Source organism: Dryobates pubescens, chromosome 9, assembly GCF_014839835.1.
Source record: "Dryobates pubescens isolate bDryPub1 chromosome 9, bDryPub1.pri, whole genome shotgun sequence".
Classification (NCBI taxonomy): Eukaryota; Metazoa; Chordata; class Aves; order Piciformes; family Picidae; genus Dryobates; species Dryobates pubescens.
This window is the reverse complement of record NC_071620.1, coordinates 27,489,844-27,510,174: the sequence shown is the minus strand read 5'-3', so window position 1 is coordinate 27,510,174 and position 20,331 is coordinate 27,489,844. Positions and strand designations below refer to the sequence as shown.

The 20,331-nt window shown below is 44.4% G+C and overlaps 1 protein-coding gene across 8 annotated transcripts in view; it reads left to right on the top strand.

Annotated features, from left to right (window-relative positions):
* The window catches only part of RREB1 (ras responsive element binding protein 1), a 141,285-nt gene that overhangs the window by 56,979 nt on the left and 63,975 nt on the right, over nucleotides 1-20,331 (top strand). For all 8 annotated transcript variants that reach the window (XM_054164388.1, XM_054164383.1, XM_054164384.1 and 5 more), the window contains 4 exons: nucleotides 6,673-6,792; nucleotides 8,096-8,298; nucleotides 16,670-16,759; nucleotides 18,104-18,267. In XM_054164388.1, the coding sequence (XP_054020363.1) occupies nucleotides 8,185-8,298; nucleotides 16,670-16,759; nucleotides 18,104-18,267 (368 nt within the window). In that variant the 5' untranslated portion in view covers nucleotides 6,673-6,792; nucleotides 8,096-8,184. The remainder of the gene's footprint in view (nucleotides 1-6,672; nucleotides 6,793-8,095; nucleotides 8,299-16,669; nucleotides 16,760-18,103; nucleotides 18,268-20,331) is intronic.

Below are 20,331 nucleotides of genomic sequence, written 5' to 3'. Positions count from 1 at the left end.
AGGTGTTTGCCGTTGTCTACACAGGAAGGAGTGGAGGGATGTCTGCTTACAGCCACTTCATTACTTTGCTGTTGCCCTGACGATATTTTTTCATGTGTCTAAAAGTGGTGTTCCACTTTTACCTGCCCAGGTTTCTTCAGCTGTCTTTGAATCTCAGTGTCCTTTTAGCTCAAGCAAACTCTCAACAAAGACTGCAGTTTGGTGACAAAGGCTTCCTGGAGGGCCAGGTGCTCACTCACAAGCTCATAGGAACAGCAAGGGTGAGGAACAGCTCATGTATACTTCTGAAGTTAAGAGGGAAGGAGGGCTAAGTCTTTAGACAGATCTCAAAATTAATCAGGAGCTGTGAACTCATCATCACTTGAGCCAAAATGTGGCCACAGGTTATTGCAGCTCTTGCAATGCTGTGTTTTGTGTGGCACTGCTGTCCCCAAGGATGGCAGTGCTTGTTGGGAGCTTGGGGCAGGCTTGGATCAAACCCTCTGAGGTGCAGGTAGATACCAGGGCTTTCCTGTTGGGAGTACTGGGTTTTGCTTTCACTCTCAAAGGTGGCACAGCATGTGCCTCCTGTCTCCTTTTGTAGCCTGGCACAACTGCAGCCTCCTGCATGAGGGCTGTTCCCACAGCACACAACACTTGCAAACGGAGCACACGTGGGTCCCCTGCTCATTAGCAAATTGAGCACAGGGCCAAGAGGATTGATACTATGTACTTTATATTAATATTTTTTTTATTAAGGCTGCACAGTTGGTACTGCATTAGTAGAGCTTCCTTGTTTTCAGTGTATCACATCAATGTAATACCAGAATATCATGGTGAATCAGACCTGTTGTTCACTTAAGTCATTAACTAAGTTCAAATTCTTTATGGAGAGATGCTTTGGGTCATCTAAGCCAAAGTCCTGGAGACTGTTAGTGGTCTGTAAGTCATCAGAAGGTGATTTTCAAAACCTTCATGAAAACTGAACGTAGATGTGTAGCCCATCATGCAAGCAAGGAAGTAAATCAGGAGGAGTAAATATGTTTTAATATTTAAAATTTAGTTTGTCAAGTGTTGTAGCAACACCAAGCAAAGTAATCTGGAAGTGTGAGGGCTGTCTTCTTCTTCTTTGGTGCTACTTCCTCTGCTTCATCCTCAAAGCAGAAGGTGGTCCCTAGCTCAGTTTTCAAGCACAACCATGAGTGTGTGCCTCACTTGTTTGTTCTGTGTCTTGTATTAGGTAAGAAAAGGCACATGGGTGTTGGGCATTTATCGGATTACTTTAGGAAGCAAAGTATTTTATGTGGCAGCAAAGTATTACGTGTGCGCTAACGCAGGTAACACAATCACATCGCTAATGGCTCAGAGATGGGTGGTCTGTCTTCTAGTGCTTAGAGAGCACCTTTCAAGAAGGGTTGTTTCTTTTGCTTGTTGCCTTTGAGAGTTTTTGTTTGTTGTTTGTTTTTTGATTTTTTTTTCCTAGAGGAAAGCATTAGTTACAGGTACAAGTTCAAAACCTTTGGGGTAACATTCTTCCTTTTTGCCAAATGCTGAGTGAAAGAATACCAACTAGTTCCTCCCACGACACTATCGTTCTCTTTATGCTTGTCTTCCTTTTCATTCTCATCTTTCTTTTTGTGCTTGTCTTCCTCTCCCCATAGGCGGCTCTGTGCTGGTGCTCCAGCAGTGGTGACAGTGAGGTGACACTGCCAGTATAGTTCTCTGCCTTTGGGGTGCCGAGTCAGCACCAGCGCTTTAGTAGCAAGGGCAGAGTTGGTATTAGAAAGGTCAGTCAGGAAAACTCCTTTTTTATTTTGTTTTCCTTTGCCTTGAAGCAGTGCTTCGGGTAGCATTAACCCTTTTCCAGCACAACACCTTTTCACCACCCTCTTCCCTTCCTCCCAGTTTTGATGCAGAATCACGTTCAAAATGTAGCATGGGTGACTGAGTGCCTCTCTTGGGATGAGAGTCACCATTTGTGCTTGGAAGTGTCACTCTATACTCTGGGAGTAAAATCTACTCTGTGTAGAAGCTTAGTAGGAGCATGTTGTAGCACTTCTTAGGTATTATAATCTCAAGGGTAAACGGTAAACTTTGTTTATTCAAATGTGATATCCCTCTTTGAAGTTCTGTTCTCATCTAAATTTGTATATGAGAAGGTCTGGCCTTCATTTAAATGATCCTTGGGGATTTTTCTACAAGTTAGGAAAAAAAAAAAAAAACCACCAATGGGAAAGCTTTCAATAAGATAATAGCATTGCTGAGATGGAAATGATGAATATGGCTCAGGATTCCTGCCTGGGCCTCACGGGAAGAAGTGGTTTGAAACGCATGTGCACGTTGCTACAACTGTCATTTGTTTGCCCTGTTTCTCCTTCTCTCTCCCCATGTCCTGATGCTACATCCTATGGCATGTTTAATGAAACCAATGAAAGTATTTGGCTCAGAGTATTAATCTTCCCCTAGCCCAGTTAGCACATGGCTTCTACTTTGACATTAATGTGGACTTTTCTTTTGAAAGTCAGAACAATGAGCAGCTTTGTGCTACACACCAGGTTTTGCCCCTCCGTGAAGATATTGTGTGTTTCTTCCTATCTATTCCAAAGGGAAACCTCACATGCAAAAGACAGTTGAGCAAACTGGAGCAGGGACTTGTACCAGCTCTCAGGGTCTGGGATGTGTCACTCCATGCTGGTGTAGCTGCCTCTCAGCAGCAAGTCAAGTGACTATGACTCTGAAGACTCATAATTTCTTCTCCTTTCTTCTTCCTTCCCATGGCCCATGTTCTCCATTTTCCTTCATCCGTGATGCTCTTCACTAGAAGCAGCAGCTGTGAATGTTGACAGTGGTCTGGGCTTAAGAAAATTAAATACACATAAGAGAAGGGGGGAAGTAACTGTTAATGGGCTTAGCTTTAACGTACAGTAGAGTCACACTTTATCCCAGAGGAGGAAATAGGTCTAGCAAGTGTCTTCCTGTACAGACTGCATGGGAAGTAACAATGTTGTTTGCTTTTTATTTAAGCTCTCTGATTTCTCAGTGAATCTCCCTGACTTAGCTGGTGCTGTGGGACATCAGGGTGGACCTCTGGCAGAAACAGGAGCTTAAAGGCCCTTTGGGTTCTTCTGTGAAATTCTGGTTGCCCCAGTGTCATGGTTTCAGCAACATAATCAAACAGAGGGCACACAAGACCCAGGTCTCAGTGTGGCCGTGCAAAGAGGACTGCTGCCTCGTTTTGCTTGGTCCCATGTCCCCCTCACCTTGTGTCAGCACTCTCACTGTGGTGCTTGCTCTCTGCTTTTCCTCCTTTTCACAGAGGATCACTGTGACACTGGGGGGTATCTTCAGAGCAGAAGATGACTTGAATGCTTGTAACCACTTCCCTGTTTCCTAGAGGCTTGGATCTGATATTGAATGCAACCTGAGGCTGCGCTGTTTGCCAGCCTGTTTCCTGTTTGTCCTCTTTCCTGGAGGTCTTTGTTTTCTTTTGGGGAGAGGGAGGAAGAAGGCTCCATCAGCATGACCTCCAAGCAGGGGCACTTGATGCGAGCTGAAAAGGTTTGCAGCCCTTAAGGAAGCCTGGCAGAGTGCATCTGTGCTGGTCACTGCCTGTCTGATTCCCTGAGCTTCATAGGTGCTGTGGAAATAAACCCACTTCCCCAGCATCAACAATGCATTTATTAAAAGAATAATTTTAAAAGAAAGGGAGGCAGGAAAAAAAAAAAGCTGCAAGAGAAACCTCTCAGTGTGTTCCTGCCTAAAGGCTCTCTGCCATGGGTTTTCCCACAGGAAAGAGAGATTTGGCCCAGCATTCTTATTGTTTCTATATCCTACTGCAAATAGAAAGTTACGCTTTTCAAATCAGTGTGTGCTGCTTGTGCAGTTGCCTTTGTTTCAGGAGTGTATTTTCACTTCGTGCAAGAGAGTGGAAGATAAATATGCAAATAAAACAATGCAACAATGACACCTGTTTCTGCACAAATTAGGTTGTGATTTTTTTCAGCTGCTTCCAAAATAGGACATTTTTAATAGTACAGAAGATGGGGTTTTTTTAAGCAAGATCTGTGACTATACATCTTCCATCCTACTCTCAGGAAGATCTTGACCTTCAGAAATAAAGTAGATGTCAGTTCATAGAAATTGTGAAAGACTGTAAAAGCCTAAGACAGAGTTTGGCTCCTGAAAGAAGGAGGACATAGAGCAAGCTGGCAGGTGTTTCAAAACCAGGAGGTAGGCTTGATGATGTGTGTACATCTACCTGCCTCTTCTCTTTGTGATGAACACATTTTCACTGTTAGAAAAAGCAGCACAAGGACTTCTGACTCTTACTCCTCTGGAAAGCTTCTCATCAATCTCAAAGTTACCTTGGCCAGTATGGGAATCTTCACAGTGAAACAATAGATTGACTTTTTCCAGGGTGAATCAGTGGTAGTACTAATGCCCTAGGTATTGACTGAAAGAGGAATAAATAGGTCTGCTTTGGAAGAGAGAGTTGTTTTGTTTGGTTGGATTGTTTAAGAACTAAAGCACTTAATTTACATTGTTTTCAGAGAAATCTGTCCCAATAATTTAAAGTAGTCCCTATTTTTAGTGGTATGAAGCAGGTACACCAAGGTACACCAACTTAGAAGATTTGTATAAGCCAGTCTTGAAAATAACTCTTTTTCACTTATTCTTGTCAAAATTAAGTCAGCCACCACATGAAAGGTTATAAAAAAGATCAAGGGAGGAAAAAAAAAAACCCCAACCCAGCTGTGCTACTCTTGAGTAAAATAGACCCTTCTTAAAAACAAGGTATGAGAAGTGGCTCTCTACACTCCCTGAAAGGAGGTTGTAGCGAGATGAGAGCCAGTCTCTTCTCTCAGGTAGCAACAGGATGAGAGGAAATGGGTTCAGATTGTGCCAGGGGAGGCTTAGGTTGAATATTAGAAGAAACTTCTTCCCTCAAAGCCCTGGAACAAGGCTGCTCAGGGAAGTGGTGAAATCACCATCCCTGGAAGCATTCAAGAAAACCTGTAGATGTAGCACTTACAGACGTGGTTTAGTGGTGGACTTGACAGTGTTGGGTTTACAGTTAGCCTCGATGATCTTGGAGGTCTTTTCCAGCCTTTATGATTCTATAAAAGTAACAGCAAAGTTACAACACTTAAGGACAAACAAAGTAAAGACAAACATAAACAACTTGCATAATTACTGGAGAAAATAGAGTAGGCTTGGTGCTTGGCCTCACCATGGATCAAGAAATCCCTGTGTTAGCAGGACCAGTAGTGTTTTCTTAGCAGAAAAATGCAGAACGGACTAGGGAAGTGTTACCCTGATTCAAGACAGCATAGAGATCTTTTTGCCTGGTTTTGAAGATGCAGTGTTTATTAAGTTGATGTTATCCAGAGCCTTAAACACTAAGCTTAGCTGGGTCCTAGGTTTTGTTTCTAAGCCTTTTCTGGCTCACTGTGTCAGAATATCAGTGCACTGCTACCGAGAGGGTTAGTGGTTAAATGTAGGAAGCCTGAATCTGCTGCTTTGTCTGTCCCTGTGTGAAATGAGGAACTACTGCTTGACACAAGCTGGGCCCTTTCTCTTTGTCTGCCTTTTCTTGTGCACTCTAAAATGTCAGCAATTGGGAGAAGGTACTTATTATTTGCAAATGCTGTTCAAACAACATTTGAGATGTGTTGCTTGACTGATTTGCATGTCATCCTTAAGAGCATGTTGGTTTTTTAAAGGAGGAAACTTTGCTCAAACAGTGGTTTGAGGCCGAGGGCCTCTGCTTGCAGGAAGAAAGAAAATCTGTGTTAGGTTTGCTGGATGGGATTTGGAAATCTGAGATGTTGAAATGTCTGCAGTGTGTTCAGTTCCAGAGTGAAATAACTATGGGAGGTTATGAAGGTGTATTTCACTTTTAAAAATGTAGGTTTCCTTGTTACAAATAACCTTTTCCAGAGGCAATCTCCACGGGCACTACAAGCAGAGATTTCCTCTTTCCTCTGTGTCAATCATTCCTCGTCACCTCTAAAATGATGTTAAACTGCCCTGTCGTTCTCCAGCCAGAACAGGCATCCTTCCTGAAACCCCAACAATAGCATGATAAGTTTATGGTTCAAGAAAGGGTGGGGGGAGTGGAGAAATTCTGTCAGCAGCTACAATGGTTGCTTATGTCTTCAGCTCATCTGGAAACCTTGGGCAGTGGGTGTGAGGAATGTACCGAATGGTCCCAGAAACCCCAGTAGTTATTTCACCACTGCCAGAAGGAAGAAAAAGGTCACCATGAATACATGTATTGGAGGAAATGTTAATCCTCCAAGAAGGGAAAGGGGGAGGAGTGTTTGTATGAAATTGGATGACTTAAATTTTCTAGCTGTAGAATATTCTCCCAACTTCTTATCTAAATGTCATTACCACCGGTGATGTGCTAGCTTGCTCTTTCCTCTCCCTCATCTCATTTTGATGGTTGAATACTGGGGACCAAGCCAATAAGGGTTTCCTTTCTTTGTTTGCCCAGGTTTCACCAGTAGCATCTAGCAGCCCCGTGCCCAGCCACTGGTGGGAGTGGACACTTGGCTTCACTGGCACTGTTGAGGTGCTTCTGTCCAGTCAGGAGAGCCATCAAACTAAAGGATTGTAGTCTTTTATTTTGCTAAAATGGCTTCCAGAAAAATTGACTCCTTTTCTCTTTTTCCCTTCTGTCTCATGCAGTGCTAGAGGGTGCTGCTGAAGAAGAGGCTGAAGAGCCAGACGCTACTGTACGTACTACACTAAGTGAGGAGACCAGCAACCAAGAAAAAAGCTGCAGTCAATCAGGGAATAACAATGAAGGTAACTAGCTTTGGGTGGCTGTAATAAGGACATTGATTGAAGCTTGTAGAAACATTTCTTAACTGTCCTTACCCCTTATTTGTATGAAGAGTGTTAGATGCACTGAGCATGAGCACTGGTGCATAGATTTCTTTCCCTATCCCTAAGCTTTTTCTGTGTGAAAAGTATGGAATAGGTTGAGCAGAAGCATGGGCACGTACTTACCTACCACTGCAGGCTTCCAAACTAAGTTTTCCCTTGCTCCCAGTAGCTTGGCACCACATTACTTAGCCTCAAAAAAACACCTGTTGATAATGCTCAGACTGATGCAGAGATGAATGTTTTCCTCGTTGTTCACCCTCACATCCTCTGGTATTAGAGTGATTTTTCTCACAGGACACATTAGGATTCTGTGCTTTCCACCAGAAGTGACAGTAGATTTACAGGGTGCTCCTTTTTGTTTGGAAGCCTTCTTTAGGGGAACAGGATTGTTCAATCTGAAAGTGTTTTGCTTATCAGGCCTGTAAAGATGAATGTTGAAGGCCTTACCTGTGTGCTCAACACGGTATGTTGAGAAAGCAGAGATGAGCTTTTAGGTGTGTTTTGAATTTGATATCTATCTGAGGCAGGAGCATCTCTGCTACATACAGAATGTGGTGCAGAAGTCCGAACCTGATCAGCTTTAGCTGTGACATGAATTGTAAATGTAATATGTGCTCCATGGACTAACCTGGCTTGGTAGACCAGAAAGAAAAAAATTCCACACATACTATCTGTGGCAGTAAAGAGACATTTGGGGGGGATTTGGAGGTTTGTTTTGGTTGGATGTTTGCTAATTTAGCTTATTCTGCATAGAGAGCTGGTTTAAGCTAGGCTAGAAAGAGAACCCAGTACCCTACACTGTGTTTCTAATGCCTTAATTGTGCAGTTCTGCTCACAGCACGTGCTTGCTTGAATGGTTTCGCTTGCCAGAGCATGCATTCATCAGTACTGCTCTACTAGTTCATGGTGATTACAAGGTACCATGAAAACACCATTTTACAGTAAGAGAGTTTCAGGTAAACAGCTCTGTAAGCCCCATACTGAATTAAGGTTCAAAAACGAAGAGAATGTTAGTGTCCTATGAGAAGTGTACACCTTCTGTGCATTCCAGTACCAGAAACTTTTCCTGTCACAGGAATTCCAGTTATCATGGGATGCTGCCTGTGTTCGGTGGTGATTCAGCAGTGTGATGAGTTAGAGGCAACTGAAATTACCGTGATTTGGTTGGTTGGGTTGGGCTGTGTTTGGCAACTCCTATTTGTGTTTTTGGTTTTAATTCTAGAGAAGCAGCTGGAAAGCTTAAACAGCTACAAGGTATCACCAAGTTCACCAAACAGTTTGGACGGACCAGACTTGTCCTCCATTGATGCCATGATGTCAGCAGTGATGAATGTGGGGAAGATTGCTGAAAATGGCGGGAACTCTCAAAATGTCAAATCCCCCACAAAGTCTCCTGCACCAAACCGGATTGGCAGGAGGAACCAGGTACATTTCTGCGTGCAGGGAGGGTAAAGGGGATACGAGCAGCTGCATGGGAAGCCTTGCCCTTTGTTTCAGCGGGAATTTCTTGCCTCCACCATTGCTCCTCTGTGTCTTTTCTAGTGGCTCTCCAGAACATACCGTCAGAAAACAGGGAGTCAGAGGTGTCCACTCGCTTGGACACAGATGTAAAACATGTGCAAGCATGAGCTCTGACGTCATACAATGATGAGCTCATCTAGCAGATGCCAGTAGCAGTGGCCAGGCACCTCAGAACTGTTACTTCTTCCCTGCTGCATCTTCTCTCCTGGCTCTTTCATTCACCTCATGAAACTAGGAGAAAAGAAGTAGTGTAGAGAGGAGCAGAGCAGTGTGGCAGAGGGGGCTTGGGTTGCCTTTTGTGTGGGACCCCTTGTGAGGTGTATGGGAATATCACATCTCCAGAGAAGATCCAAGTGACTTAAGGTTAAAGGCGGTGTTAGAATAAAACACCCATCAGGACACTCAGTACACGTGTGTGGTGTAAGGTGCCCTTACTTCATTGTTAGTAAAACAATGAAGAATGATTGCAGATGCTTTGTACACATCTCAGAGAGCAAATACCTGTAGCTTTTATCAAGCTGTTTTTTCCATTTACCAGTTGATGGCACCAGTTGATAGTAACATTTATCTAAACAAGTAAAAGGACAGAGTTGTATCAATTAAAGCTGTGACTATTTTTTATTCCCTTCTGCTGAGCCAAGCCCAATAGAAGTGCTGCAGAACATCAAGAAATACCCTAAATCCCTGTGTCCACTTGACTGGATCACAGGATGTTAGGGGTTGGAAGGAACCTCTGGAAGTCTTCGAGTCCAACCCCCCCTGCCAGGGCACAGAGAATTTCTAAATGAATCAATCTGCATCAGGGACCAGAAAGGTTGCAAGGCATGGCTTGTGATGTCCCTATAGTAGTTTATTAATAGCTTGATGAGTAGCTGTGCAGTTGACAGACTTATGACTTGTCTTGGATTCTTTTTGTTTGACAGGAGTTAAAAGCCATTCACTGTCAAGATTCTTAAATGGAGAGTCTGGGCAGCGTACAGGCAACTATATGGGATTTTACTGTCTAGCACCTGCAGTGCTCCCACTTCAGGGCTACCCTGATCCCTTGTTTTCATCATGTGAAGTGAGGCACTGGAGTTGAGGCCAGTGTCGGTGTCAGTGCTGTTACACAGCTGTCTTCCAGGACACCATGTGGCTTGGCTTCAGGGAAGTTTGTTAAGCACTGGTGACCTTTATTCCACCTGATATTTCGATGGGCATTGAATCAAAGGAAGCTGGAGAGTAAATGTGACAGGATTAAGAGGGATTCTTACAGCATAAAAATAAACAAATACATTGAAAACGTAGAAAGTAGTGTGACCAGCAGGATCAGGAAAGCAATTGTTCCCCTTTACTTGACACTAGTGAGGCTACGCCTTGAGTACTGTGTTTAGTTTTGGGCCCCTCAATGCAAAAAAGGACATTGAGGTACTGGAGCAGGTCCAGAGAAGGGCAATGAAGTTGACAAAGGGTCTGGAGAACAGGGCTGGTGATGAGTGGCTGAGGGAAGTAGGGTTGTTTATGCTGGAGGAATGGAGGGTCAGGCAAGACCTTCTTGCTCTCTACAGCTTCCTGAAAGGAAGCTGGAGCAAGGTGGGTGTTGGTCTCTTCTCCCTAGGAACAAGTGACAGACAAGAGGTAAGGTCCTCAAGTTGTACCAGGGGAGTTTTAAATTGGATGTCAGAAGAAACTTCTTCACTCAAAGGGTTCTCAAACACTGGAATGGGGTCCCCAAAGAGTTAGTTGAATCTTCATCTGTGATAGGACAAGGGGCAGTGGATGTAAACTACAGCACAGGAAGTTCCACTTCAACATGAGGAAAAACTTCTTTATTGTAAGGGTCATAGGGCACTGGAACAGGGTCCCCAGAGAGGTTGTGGAGTCTCCTTCTCTGGAGACTTTCAAGACCCATCTGGATGCATTCCTGTGCAACCCACGCTAGATTATATGGTCCTGCTCTGGCAGGGAGGTCGGACTTGAAGATCTCCAGTGATTGCTTCCAAACCCTAGCATCCTGTGATGCTGTGATCCATCCCTTGAGAATTTTTGAAAGATGCAGAGATGTGGTGCAGAGGGACATGGTTTAGCCTCAGCTTGCTAGAATTAGATAATGGTTGGACTTGATCTTAAAAGCCTTTTCCAACCAAAAGGATTCAGTGATTCTAAATAGCTTATTTGTTTTTAAGCTGAAAGATCATTATTGCCAGAGGGGCAAATGGCTGCATTACTGAGAAAATAGAAGTGAGATGTGAGATATTAAGTGGGAATCAGTCTGGTCAGCAGCCTCTAATACAACGAGTTTCCACTTCCAGCAAAGCAGAATGAAAGCGCTGAATTGTTTCAGTGTGTAGCAGTGCACAGCTTATGGATTCTGGTCAGAATGTGCCCCTTATTACAATATTTAAAGGATAATAACAGTTAAGCTAGTTTTCTGGGTCTGACTGCTGTTTCTCATGAGTTGGCAGCAAAATGTTTTGCCCTGAACCTTTGTCCCAAAGTCTATGGTTCTCTTTATAACACTGACTTTATCTTGGCTCTAGTCTACCCATAGTCTAATAAACATGTTCTCACATCAGGCAGCATCCATTTTAACTTCTCATTTGCTTTGCTTGTGAAGAACATGAAAATTGTGACAAGGGTGTTTCTTTGAGCTGCAAATTAAAAAAACCCAGACTTACAGCAGAACTCTAAAAACATTTGCCATCAGCTGAAGGAAGAGCAGTGGTGCTTACTAAAGGGAGTAGCTAACGAATTAGCTGCTAATTTCCTCTTTCAGTTCAGGAAGTGTGTTTTCACCAGCTTACTTCCAGTGGAGGAGCTGAATGCTGCGTGTTAAACTCACAAGTGGGGCTGCTTTTGTGATTGGGATGCCGATGGCTTTGGGTCTGAACTGGGTCAGTCAACAGCATTCCTGTTGGAGCTACCCTGGATTTGCTTGAGCTGTGTTACGGTATGCGGTGTGTACCCTGGGTTACCGCTGGAGAAAGTTTGGGTTTTGGTTAATAATCAACCCCAGATTCAATACTAATCAACTCTGGCTGAGCTGTAGTGTGTTTCTGAGCTTTGCTTCAAGGTGAACCAGTAATTACTCTATCTTCTGTTAATTTGCTGTTTTGAAGAGTAGGCAGAAAAGCAGGCTTGGAAGCAATCAACTACATCATGTAGAACTGCAGGGTTGTTTTTTTTTTGTGGGGGGTGGTGGAGAGAACCCCCCAGCAAGTAGGTTGATAATTTCACAAAAATACCCCAGGGATTAAACACCATCTAAACTGTCTGCACAGCTGCATGGATTTTCTTGGTGGCATAGTGTGTTTGTTCTCTGTCCTGAGAACTTTCATAGGGTTGCAGCATGATTTGCACCCATCCCGATGCCAGGGGCATGGCCCTCACCAGCCAAGATACCACCCAGAGGAGCTCAGCCACAGTAAAGAGCCCCAGCCAGCACCCGTGGATGATATTAGAATAGTCATCAATCCTCTTCCTAACAACCGGGGGGCCACCAGGCCCCCCGGCCTTTGTTGTCACCATCACCCAGTGTGCACCATGGGGGCACTCACCAGTGATGAGAGGAGGATCCTCCAGCCCCAAGGGGCTCAGCTTAGGGCTTCTGCACTTCCTGGTGAGGATTAAATAGGGGAGTGGGTGGGGAGGGCAAAGTGGCCACACCTGGGGTGGGAGGAGACTCCAACAGAGCCCAGGTGCTCTGGGTTTAAGGGGAAAAAGGGGAAAATGGGGCAGGTGAGGGACAGTTAGGGTGTCAGGTAATGATAAGACTAGGGGGAATGGAAAAAATACTAAAAATGGGTAGATTCAGATTGGATGTTAGGAAGAAATTCTTCCCCATGAGGGTGGTGAGACACTGGAATGGTTTGCCCAGGGAGGTGGTGGAAGCCTCATCCCTGAAAGATTTTAAGGCCAGGCTGGATGTGACTGTGAGCAACCTGTTCTAGTGTGAGGGGTCCCTGCCCATAGCAGGGGGGTTGGAACTGGATGATTCGTGAGGTCCCCTCCAACCCCAACAATTCTATGATTCTAAAACAATTTTGCAGTTTAGGCTAGGTGTTAGGAAGAAATTCTTCACAGAAGGAAAGATTGGCCATTGAAATGGGCTGCCCAGGGAGGTGGTAGAGTCACCATCACGGGAAGTGTTTAGGAAGAGACTGGATCAGGCACTTGGTGCCATGGTTTAGTTGATTAGATGGTGTTGGGTGATAGGTTGGACCTGATGATCTCAAAGGTGTTTTCCAACCTGGTAAAGTCTGTAAATTCTGTATATTTGAGGTGAAAATTACTCCACAAACAGGTTGCTGCATCTCTCTGCAGAGAAGGACCTGGGAGTGCTGGTGAACAATAAATTCAATGTGAGCCAGCAGTATGCCCTTGTGGCCAAAGTGGCCAATGGTATTCTGGGATGCATTACAAAGAATTTGGCCAGCAGGGTGGTGGTTCTCCTTCTCTGCTCTGCCCTAGCAAGACTGGACCTGGAGTATTGCATTCAGTTCTGGGCTCCCCAGTATGAGAAGAACTACTGGAGAGAGTCCAGTGGAGGGACACAAAGATGATTCATCAAACCATAAAATGGTTTGGATTGGAAGGGTCCTTAAAGATCATGTAGTTTCAACCTCTGTGCCATGGGCAGGGACATCTTCTACTAGACCAGGTTGTTCAAGGTACCTGTCCAACCTGGCCTTCAGCACTTTCAGGGAAGGGGCAACCACAACTTCCCTGGGCAACCTGTTCCAGTGCCTCACCACCCTCACTGTAAAGAATTTCATCCTAATACCCATCTTAAATCTACCCTCTTAAAGCCATTACCCCTCGTCCCATCACTACAAGCCCCTGTAAAAAGTCCTTCCCCAGTTTTCTTGTTTCCCTTTATGTCCCTAGCCAAATTTAATTCTCTCTGGTTTAGCTTTCCAAACCTGTTCTCTGGCTGCTTGGGCAACATTTGCAATCCTCCCAGTTAAGACTGTTCTTGCTTCCACTCCCTATAGACTTTTTTTTTTTGCCAAAGTAAGTCCAGGAGCACCTGGTCCATCCAAGCCAGCCTCCTGGCATTCTTGCCTGCCACCTTCTTTCTTGGGATGCACTGCTCCTGGGCATGGAGGAGATGGTCCTTGAGTATTGACTAGCTTTCTTGAGCCTCTCTTCACTCCAGGACTTTATCCCTTGGCACTCTGCCAAGCAGATCCCTGAAGAGGATGAAGTCTGCTCTCTTGAAGTCCAGAGTAGTGAGCTTGCTTCACAATCTCTTTGAAGCCTTGATAATCTTAAACTCTATCATTTCATACTCACTACAGCCAAGGCTGCCTGTAAGTTTCACATCACTCACCAGCCCCTCCTTGTTGATGAGGACAAGGTCCATCATAGCACCTTTCCTTGTGGGTTCATTTACCACTTGGAGGAGGAAGTCATCAACAATGCACTCCAGGAACCTCTTAGATTGCCAGTGCCCTGCTGTGTTGTCCTCCCAACAGATATCAGGGTGGTTGGAATCTTCTATAAAGACCAGGGCTTGTCAATGTGAAGCTGGTCTTAGCTGTTTATAGAGGGCTTCATCCCTGTCTTCCTGTTTAGGTGGCTTGTATCAGATCCCACTATGATGTCTCCTTCCTTTGCCTTCCCTTTAACCCTCACCCATAAGCTCTTTGTCAGCTCTTCATCCATCCCCAGGTCCATCTCCATGGACTCCACTTGGTCACTGATGTACAGTGCAACACACCCTCCCCTTGTCCACTGCCTGTTTTTCCTGAAGAGCTTGTAACTGTCTGTTCCTGTGCTCCAGCTGTGAGAGCCATCCCACCACATCTCAGTGGTGCCAATCACATCATGGCCCTGTAGGCATGCACACGTCTGTAACTCTTCTTGCTGGTTCTCCATGCTGTGTGTGTTAGTGTAAAGGCATTTAAGCTGGGTCCCCTTTGAAGATGATTTACTGACTGGAGTTCCCTTACCCTGCACTTCAGGTGCTCCCTTCTCAGCATGTGATCCAGCTCCAGGCCCAGGGGGTCTACTAGTCCTCCTCACTGGAGGAGTAAAGTCTTCCTCACTGGAGGGCTTTAAACAATTAGGGGACTGGAGCACCTGTCTTATGAGGAGAGGCAGAGAGACCTGGGGATGTATACCCTGGAAAAGAGAAGACTGAGAAGGGATCTTCTCAATGCATATAAATATCTAAGGGGTGGAGCTCAAGAGAATGGGGCTGAGCTCTTTTCAGTAGTGCCTGGTGATTGGACAAGGGACAGTGGGTACAAACTGGAACACAGGAGATTTCACTTGAACTTAAGGAAAAATGTCTTTGTTTGGGGAGGATCAGAGCACTGGACCGACCAGGCTGCCCAGAGAGATTGTGGAGTCTCCTTTTATGGAGACATTGAAAACCTGCCTGAACATGTTCCTGTGCAACCTCATAGGTGTACCTGCATTAGCAGGGGATTAGACTAGATGATCTCCAGAGGTCCCCTTCAACCCCTACCATTCTGTGAGTCTGTGAAAACTAAAGCTGTGTACGTTGGATGGAACGAGCGTGCAGGTAAAGCTGGAGAGGAGGAGTACTGGGATAATGCATTTTAGTTTTCTCAGGGTGTTCAGACTTCGTCTTGTCAGCCTTTCTTCCTTGCTTTCTAACATTTTGTGTGTTAGACCTCAGCCTGTACATGCAGCCTACAGTGATTAACTTTAGGATGGGGAGCCCTGAGATAGAAATGTACAAGAGGAGCAGTAGAGAGGGGTGGGAGAACCTAATTGTTGCAGTCCAGATCCTTGCAGAAGTGAAGTCACCAAGTTTTTGTTTACTTCAGGTGAAAAGGGAAGACGGCTTCTTTATCCATGTCCACAGGCTGCTGAAGTTAACAGAAAATGATCACAGCCCTACTTTTGAAAACACAGTTTTAGATTTTCATAGGAAGCTCTCTTTCTCAAATCATGTAGGAGAGAATCTTGCTTTGTTGAGCCTTAAAAAGACCTTTCTCTTGGGTTAATCATTCTCAGTGTTCTTAACAAACTCTTGTGTTGGAAAAGTGATGAGGGAAAGAATTATACAGAGAGAGGCAATACCCATTAAGTCCCTCTCATCCAAAGAGCTACTGAGAATGGGGTTTATTTTGTGCTTTTTTTTCATGGTTTTACTAATGGTACTTAAAGTAGCCAGCAAAGAGGTTGAGTAGAGCATGTCCTTTTGACACCCTTTCCCATCAGTCATGCAGAGATGGTTTTGCACTCTTGTCACCAGAAATCTAGCTGACAGGTGATGGATCTATCTAACTGGTGATTTGCATTGTTCTACAGAAAAGTGAGGCTTGATTTTCAGTGCCAGGCCATCTTCCTTATAATATGCAGGTGTTAGTACAGAAGCCACACCTGGGCTTCCTGGTGAGGTGGTGAAAATAACCTTTCAGTCATGCAGTAGCCATCCTTGTGAACAAGTCAGGCAATTGCCTTTGGTTCATCTGAGAGTGCCATTTTGTTTGTGGCTGAAAGAGTGGTGGCTTTGCTCGGTGTTTCAAGGGCACACTTAAATCAGGCTGAGCTCTCCGGTCCACTTTATTGTTTGTACTTGTGGTTTGACCATGGTTCCTCCTGATCCTCACCTGGGTGGAGAATAACCAGGTTCATAATGTGTTCTTCTTGAGTCACGTACACTGCTGCATTGTCACCGCTTCCTTGCTGTGATGTCATCAGATCTTGCAAGCTTGAGAAGGGTTGGGCCTGGCTGGTGTGCCTGAATGGGATGCTTCCAGGAGAAACACAAGATGCAAAGGGAAGTGGTGCTGGTGATTCAGTAAATGCCTCTCTTCTGAGTCAGCAGTGAAGCAGAACATACAGCCTCTAGAAGAGGGCACTGAGCTAGTGCCTGCCATTGGGATGGGGTGCAATATCTGAAGTCCCAACAACTTGCGCTTATTAAAGATCTTTAGAGAAAATCAGCGGCGTTTGCCCACACATTCGGGCATCGTTCCAGGAATTACTTTCTGCTCACCTAAATTCCTCCTGGCAGTTTGAGCTGATTGCAATAATTGCCTTCAGTTCCTGTCCTAAACTGCTACTGCTGAGGATCCATGTGCTGTTAAAACAGCTGCTGCTCTTCTGCAGTAGTTGAAACCATCCTTGTGTAGAAATTCAGAAGTTTCTGAAACTTCCTTGAGGGATCTCTCAGGATGATAAATGTGTGCATGCAAGTTATGTTAGCAGTGGTACTTTAGGATGTGTAATACTTTTTAAATCCCCTCCAGTATCAGCTTTTGAGTTCTTTTCTATATCAATATTCCTTCTGATTGGTTTTGTTTTTCCCTCACAGGAAACAAAAGAAGAGAAGTCTTCCTATACCTGCCCTCTATGTGAAAAGATTTGCACTACACAGCACCAGTTAACTATGCACATTCGTCAGGTACGTGGAGTACAGGCTCTTGATTCCTGACTTTGTTATTAAATGTCTGGCTTGCATTTTGCTGTGGCAAAAAAAACCATGTGCAAACCAGAAATGCTTTCTTTATAACTTTATTCAATTGTTTTGCCTTTTCTTTTTTTTTTTTTTGAGCCTTCTGTGCTTGTATTTTCTTAAAAAGAAAACAAAACACACGAAACAAAACACAAAAACCCAGCCCAAAGTGGGATATTTTCCTCCCTTCCTTCCCCAACACTTTTCCCCCCACCCACATACACAGTGACTCCAACAAGGATGTATGTCCTGTTGTGCATAGCTTAAGGAGTCCCAGGGATCTGGATGAACGTCATGAGGCCTTGAGTACAGATCTCTTCACTGGGCATGCAAATTCAGAAAGAGGAAGACAACATTTTTCAATCATCTCAGCGTAGAAGAGTGTTTCAGGGTGTAACAGTTTGAGGAGGCAGAATAAGAAATACACTTTTTTTAATAGATTGTGCTTTTTTTTTTTCCTGGTCAGCTACAGGCCTCTTCTTGCTCCTCTTGCAATGTATGCGTACTGTATAAGAAGGTTTGGCCTTTTTTTGTGTCAGGAGTTTCTGGTTTGGATGCTCAGGTTGTGGTTCACCACTCCTGGGTCCACTAGTTACTACTTCAGTTTTCCCTCCTGAGCTGTAACTGTCAATTTTATTATTTTCCAACTCTTCTGACTTTGGGTTTTTTTAGTGCATGAAGAAATCTTCAAGTCTGAATGCAAGTAAGAAGGAGGATGGTACATACAGCACAGCAGCTAATGGCCACATTTTGGCTGTGTGTATGGCCACACAAGTCTGCATGTTCACTCAGAAGCAATTTACTTCTGTTTCCTTACCACACAGTCAGTTTGAAATTGGTATCTTTAAGGAGTATTTGTTTTTAAGTGTCTTTTTCTGACATGAAGTTTGTATTTACATCCTCTTTCTGTTTGGCCCCTTAGCCAGCCCCAAACCACTGCTCAGCTTACAGTATCCCAAAGTACCTTTGGTCTGGTGGGTTGCTGCTGGGTCACTTCCTGTCCCCTTCTGCTGCACACCCAGTAGAAATGCTCATGTGGTGGGCGTTGCAGGCTGTGTGGAACAGCTACTATATGAAAACAGCTGCTTGTGGTAGTGCCTTATGGAGTTAAAAATGAAGGGTGGGGGTGAAGTTGAGAGGGGAGGGCTGGGGAGGAGAGGTATATTCTGGGCCCACCTTAATATAAGGTCTCGTGCCTTTAAATGGCTCTTTAAGATGTTTGTAGCTCTCACTAATATTTTGCTGGCACTTCAGAAAGGGCATTCAATGAAAACAAATCATTGCTTTCTCTAGCATAACACTGACACTGGAGGGACAGACCATTCCTGCAGCATCTGTGGAAAGTCTCTGAGCTCAGCGAGCTCCCTTGATCGCCACATGCTGGTGCACTCAGGTGAAAGGCCTTATAAATGTTCAGTATGTGGACAGTCCTTCACCACCAATGGCAACATGCACAGGTGAGTGCTGACTATGACCCAGCAGTCTGGAAAAGAATTACAGTATAGGAGGCTGTTTTATTACCTCGAAAGGACTTGCAGGCTAACTAAAGGCACTTAATTTGGCAGAAAACATGGACTATATGTGATCTACAAGTATGGCATGACACACATACTTATACAATGACCTGGATGCTTATGTTGTGGGGGGAAGTCAGAACTGAGAAAGGTTTTCTAGCTTATCACACATTACCAAGAGTTGTCCATAAGTATTGCTTTTTTGGCTTTATTCGTATTATTATCTTGACAAATGGGATGGATTTTTTTCAGAGGAAAAAAACAGATAGCCAAGCTGTACAGGAGCTTCTCATTTTGTAGCTGCAGAGTTGTGGATGCAAATGGTTGTACTGGAACATCTGTGATGATGTTTTCTGTCGTTAGATATCCACGTGCTATCGGGAAGATGTTTCTTCAGAATAATGGATCTTGTTTTTTAAGTGCATCCATCACTACTTACTGTACTGCAGACAACTTCCTACACTAGAGATCTGGGAAATCCTCTGTAACCCAAGTTACTAGATGTGTGTTGTGTAGTTTCTTCCTTTGGAATGTAGCAATTTGTGCAGTTGTCAACTGGGGAAAACAAAACATTAAATCCCATGGATGTTCCTTCCTTCTCGTGTCTCATCCCCCAATCCAGGATTCATTTATTTGCATGGGTGGAACACTTCAGAGCTGATTAACTTTGTGAATTCCTACACAGCTTTAGTCCCTATATCAAAGAATTTACAGCATACAAAGAAACTGCAAGACAGGTGAGGGAATGGAATATGGCTAATAAGCAAAGTGACAAGAGTGATGGTTACAGACAGTGTGGGAGGGAAGAGATCTTGTTTCCTTGATTATTACCAGTCATTTTCCAAATAGTGTGCTATAGGTGGACTCAAAGGGGTGATTTTGGTGACAGTAGGGAAGATAACATAATGTCACGTGAAGGAAGCAATACATTCTCTGAGCTTTGCTTATTCTATGTCATGCTGTCTAGGTTAAACCGGTGAAAAGAGAGAGAAATGGGAGGGAATGCAGTTTTGTAATTCCACATTTATTTAACTTACACTTGATTAGCATTGGAAAGGATTGGACAGAGACATAAAATGAGAAGGGAAGATGCAAACAGGTTCAGAGGAGATAGGGGCCTTGGGCACTGAATAAATCACTCCTCTGACTCATCTGACCAGAGGTGTTGCCAGACTGGGTCATTACTCTGCCTGAGGAAGGCAGGGCACCTTCTGAGTTGCAGCACTGTCAGCATCCAAAGGTGAATTCCACTGCTTGGAGTCTGGAGTGGCTGGACGCTAGTGGCCCACTCCTCAGCCCTAGCTGCTTGCAGGGTTGGTTTGGCTTTTTGTTCACCAGGCATCTCCTCCTGCTCTCTCGGAAGCAGGAAAGGAAGACTCATCCTGAAACTTAACTCCAGGCCTATCAGTTGTTGGTGTAGTCACCTTTGCTTTTGCAGATTTCCCGTGTAGCAACATTTACTGTGCGTTAGGAGCTAACTTGCCGGCACTGCCAGGCTCAGTGACTTGCCCAGAAGTAAGTACAGATGAGAGGATGAGAATCTGATGAGCAGATTGTTTGGGTTTCATTTTTTTTTGCAACAAGATGTTGCTTGACGTTACCAGCGTGCAGTGATGTATTTACTGGCTGCACTAAAAAGGAACTAAATTCAATCAAGGAACAGCTTCCTGTTAAAGGTTGGTTCCATCTGATATGTTCCTGTCTGCTCTGTAAAACTCTTTGCCTAGCCCCACACCACAGCAGCTCAGTAGGAGATGGCAGAAACCTGTTCCTGAGCTTGCAGCGAGTAATCCCAGACCCGTGACAGGCAAGTTCTGAGCACCCTGAATCAGGCTGCCTTTGCCAAAGGAGGGTTTTGGTTGGCAAAACTGTGCCACCAATTTTTTTTTTTTTTTTTGCAGTGAATAACCTTTTCTTGCTGCTGTAACAGACTGATATTGAATCCTGTTGCTGAAGTGGAAAGTGTGAATGTGGAAGTAGGCAAATGAGAAATGCAAGGTGAAATTT